The sequence below is a fragment of the Vicia villosa genome, unplaced genomic scaffold (assembly GCF_029867415.1).
Source record: "Vicia villosa cultivar HV-30 ecotype Madison, WI unplaced genomic scaffold, Vvil1.0 ctg.000076F_1_1_3, whole genome shotgun sequence".
Classification (NCBI taxonomy): Eukaryota; Viridiplantae; Streptophyta; class Magnoliopsida; order Fabales; family Fabaceae; genus Vicia; species Vicia villosa.
The window spans coordinates 85,151-89,957 of NW_026705000.1; the positions used below are offsets into that span (position 1 = coordinate 85,151).

Genomic DNA, 4,807 nt, shown 5'->3' on the forward strand with positions numbered 1-4,807 from the left:
AGGTCTCAAACTTAACCCTCAAAAGTGCAAACTGTATTTTGGAAGGACCATGGAGCATGAACAACAACAAATATGTACTGCTACTGGGTTTGATGTAGGTGTACTCCCTTTCAGATACTTAGGAGTGCCTCTCTCGAGCAGAAGACTTACTATCATGCAATGCCAACCACTTATAGAGAGAATTGTACAAAGGATCCAACACTGGACTTCAAAACTTTTGAGCTATGCAGGTAGATGTCAGCTTATAAATAGTGTTCTCTTCTCTATAACTGCCTATTGGATGCAGGTGTTCCCCTTCCCCAAGAAGGTCATTCACCACATTGAAGGACTGTGCAGGAACTTTTTATGGAGTGGCAAAGGGGAGAGAAGTTACAAAGCCCCTGTAGCATGGGATAACATATGCACACCAAGGAATGTTGGTGACCTAAATATCACTGATTTATATCTTTGGAATGCTGCTACACTTGCAAAACTGTTGTGGAATATCCAGTCAAAAGCTGACAAATTATGGGTGAGATGGCTGAATGCATACTACCTTAAGGATCAGGTGCGACACACGCAATATTGGTAAAGAGGATCCTTAAGGTGAGAGATCAGGTGCGACACACGCAATATTGGAAAGCTGCTGCTGTGCAAAGGGACAAATTTGCTACCTCAAAGATGTACCAAGAACTTAGAGGAGAATTAGATCAAATGGATTGGAGGAAGTTGTTCTTCTCCAACTATGCAAGACCCAGAGTAGTGTTTATACTGTGGCTTACAGTTAGTGGGAGGCTTCAAACTAAGGACCGGTTTATTCGATATGGTATAAGTGTTGATGCCAAATGTGTGTTTTGCTCAGCAGAAGAAGCAATGGACCACCTTATGCTTGAGTGCAGCAAAACAAATGGAATATGGAGGAACATTCTGACTTGGATTGGCTACAACAGGGGCCCTGCAAACTGGACGATTGAGAGAACATGGCTCATAACAGAAACAACTAAGAAAGGATGGAGAAGAGACATACTCAAAACCGCCATTGCTGAGACAGTCTATGTCGTGTGGAGAATGCGAAATGATGTGGTTTTCAACCAACACACAATGGATGATACAATTACGAATAGGATAAAGGAAAGTATAGTAACGATATGGATAGGATATAGGAAATTGGCCACTCATATCAATAGATAAAATCTATGTATTGGATAGGCTTTGAGTTACTAGAAAGATTATTGGTTCCTGGATCCTTTGGGATCGGATTGTACTTCAAGATTTTTGGATTAATAAAAGTTATATATTGCTCCAAAAAAAATAAGACATTTGGTTACAAGATTTTACATCAGATTTCATAACAATTTGATGTAAAAAATATTTGATTTATGGATTTTACAACAAATATTTATTTCCACTGATAGGAAAAATAATGCGGTGGCAGTGTCGTAAATAAATTGAAATTTTGTTATAAGGAATTTTACATCGGGCCTAGAAGTTACCCGATGTGAAAAACCCACTAATAAGAATGTGGCAGTTTAAAGGATGGCTTTTACATCGGGTCACTAAGCAACCGATGGGAAAAGTTGGCCTTTACATCGGTCCATTAAACAACTAATAGGAAATGTATCGCATCATTTTTCCCTTAAACCCTAGTCCTTCTTACAAACACAAATCATTTCTTTCTTATATGTGTGTTTTCTAAATTATATGTGTGTACTCAATATCGTGTATATAGTATAAATAAATAACACTGCATATATGTATTGTGTTGTTTCTATATTATATGTGTGTACTCAATATCCTGTATAACGTGTTAGTTATGCACTTTGATCATATGGAATAAAGATCAATCAATAATTTCCTTTCCAACATTTCATTAGTACTTACTTTCTTGGATTATTTTGTTTGTCATTTACGGTATTTATGTAAAAAGAATTGAAAAATATCACATATTTGGATACTTTAATTAGCACATCTACTGCTCAACCACGACAGTTAGCTTCATTTTCAGATAGAATAAATGACAAATACTCAATTTTTTCTAATGGCAAATAATTTATTGATAAGGAAATTTTCAATCTTAACTAAAAGTTGGAGGTATAAACCGCAGTAGTAAAATGAGGCCAACACTTTTTATAAGAGATTTTTTTAATGTATCCTAAGAATTTCTACCACATTTCATAAAAAAAATTAAAATATTTATAAAATTCAGAAATACATCTTTAAATACACCTCAAATATACCTTGTATAAATTAGTCAAATCTTAATTTTGTAAAAAAAATATAATTTGAAAATGCATTTTCAAACGTGTACTTCCGTAAATATTTAAAGCCACACTTATTGATTGCTAGTGATATGAACATGTCTTGTCCCTTTCATCGTTTCTCCTTTTATTTCTTTGACATTGCTCTAAATTTTTATATTTATTTATGATTTCAAATAATTAAGCAAATTTGTATATGAAAATGTGAAATTCGCCAATCCATATGATGATATGAACTAACATTAGCAAATTGAAAAGTTAAAATAGATACTTTAGTAGCCAATTGGAATGTAAAATACAACAACACATTACATGTTAATAAGTTGTCAACTCAAACAATCATATGAAGGTGTGTGGATTTTTTTTAAATACTAGTGAAGAATCAAAACCAATCTAAGCAATGGTGAACTCCATTAAAGAGAACCTTGAACTACTGGTAATCAACATGGAAACGAAGAAGAAGATAAATGGAGAAGAAGATGATTTTCTTATTCATTGTTAGAAGAATCAGTTACAACTGTTACACTATATATAGTAAACTTGGAAGTGTAACTAACCTAACTGAAACTATAACTAACAAACTAACTAGAGCCAATCTCAGGTACATCTGGCATTAGACTGAGTCATCTTCTTTATTATCTGTTACCCCCCCCCCCCCCCCCCACAAGCTTGAGGTTGGTATATATCTACCAAGGCAAGCTTGGACAAGCAGCTGAAAAATGGTTTAGGACCAAGAGCCTTAGTAAACACGTCTGCAGCCTGTGCATGGGAAGGAACCAGCAAGAGACGCATGAGACCAGCCTGAAGTTTCTCACGTACAAGATGACAATCAATGTCCAAGTGCTTAGTACGTTCATGAAAAACCGGATTGGCCGAAATATGCAGAGCGCTTTGATTGTCACAGTAGAGAACAGGAAGACGGGATGGTTGTTGTTTGAGATCTTGGAGAAGAAAACACATCCATTGAAGCTCACGGGTAGCAGCAGCAAGTGCCTGATATTCAGCTTCAGCAGAGGAGCAGCTTACAGTTACTTATTTCTTTGATTTCCAGGAAACTACGATTTGCCTATGAAGAAGCAATAGCCGGAAATAGATCTGCGTGTATCAATGCAGCCACCCCAATCAGCATCACTAAAACCAAGGATTTGAAGATCAGAAGAGTGAGATAGAAAAATGCCACGTGCAGGAGATCTCTTGAGATATCGAAGAACACGCAGAGTTGCTTTGTAATGTGACTCGGTGGGGGCACTCATATGTTGACTAAGTTGTTGTGTTGCAAAAGCAATGTCAGGACGCGTCGTTGTCAAGTAGATTAAACGACCAACAAGTCTGCGGTAAGCAGATACGTCAGCAAAAGCTGAGCCAGAGTCATGTGACAAGCGTGTGGTAGTATCCAAAGGCGTTGAGACAGGTTTACAACCAATGAGACCTGCATCTTTCAAAAGGTCTAAGCAATACTTGCGTTGGCAAAGAGTTATCCCAGAGGAGGATCGAGCCACTTCAAGACCAAGAAAAAATTTCAGTTGGCCCAGATCCTTAATGCGAAAAGTGTTGTTCATAGCCACTTTTAAATCATCAAAGACTTGCAAAGAGGTACCTGCCAAGATAATGTCGTTCACATACACAAGGAGTGCTGTGAAAGACGTGGAATCAGATTTGATGAAGAGAGTATGATCAGCATGAGCATGAACAAACCCCTGAGAATGAAGAAATTTGGTAAGTTTCTCAAACCATTGTCTACTCGCCTATTTTAGCCCATATAGAGATTTAATAAGCTTGCATACTTGACCTGGTTTAGAAGGAATAACCCCTTGAGGTATCTTCATGTAGACTGCCTCATGTAAATCCCCATGGAGAAAGGCATTATTAACATCGAGTTGATGTAAGTGCCAGCCATGGATAGAAGCTAGAGCAAGTAAAACCCTAACTGTAGAAAGCTTGGAAACAGGAGAGAAGGTTTCAAAATAATCAAGGCCTTCAGTTTGAGTGAACCCTTGAGTGACTAACTGGGCTTTGGATCGTTCTATGGAACCATCCGCTTTCTTCTTTATCTTGTAAACCCATTTACTACCAATAGTAGAGGTATTTGGGGTAAGATCCACAAATTCCCAAGTGTTGTTGCTATGAAGGGCATCAATCTCACTTTCCATAGCCTAAACCCACCTAGGATCTTTAGAAGCCATAGAATAATTGGTAGGTTCAGTTTCAGATGCCAAGGCTAGAATGTAGGCCTGATGCGATGGTGAAATATTAGAACAAGATAAGTAGTCTTGAATAGGGTATTGACATGGGGAGGCAGTGATAGAGCTGCAAATATAATCTTTCAAGTGTGCTGGGGGAGCAGCATTTCTGCTAACTTTTCTAAGAGCAATAGGAGTAGGATTTTTTGAGTGACTGTTATCCCTATTAGGCACAACAGGTTGTGTGGAGTCATTGTGGTCTAGAGGTTCAGATTCAACTGCATGAGAATCACTATAGATAGGTGTGTCTACCTGGATATCTGAAATGCTCATAGCATCCTCAGGAGGGCCAGAAACAATAGGAGCCAGATTCTCAGTGGGAGGAGGAAC

At 37.7% G+C, this 4,807-nt stretch overlaps 1 protein-coding gene across 1 annotated transcript; it reads left to right on the forward strand.

The window, feature by feature from the left end:
• Window positions 1–660: 660 nt before the first annotated feature.
• On the forward strand, window positions 661–1,170 carry LOC131623628 (uncharacterized). The gene has a single exon (XM_058894635.1). The coding sequence runs from the start codon at window positions 661–663 to the stop codon at window positions 1,168–1,170; it is 510 nt and encodes a 169-aa protein (XP_058750618.1).
• The last annotated feature ends 3,637 nt before the right edge of the window (window positions 1,171–4,807 follow it).

Bases quoted from the DNA above. Each gene is read 5' to 3' on its own strand.
- LOC131623628 (XM_058894635.1), top strand. From the start codon at position 661: ATGTACCAAGAACTTAGAGGAGAATTAGATCAAATGGATTGGAGGAAG.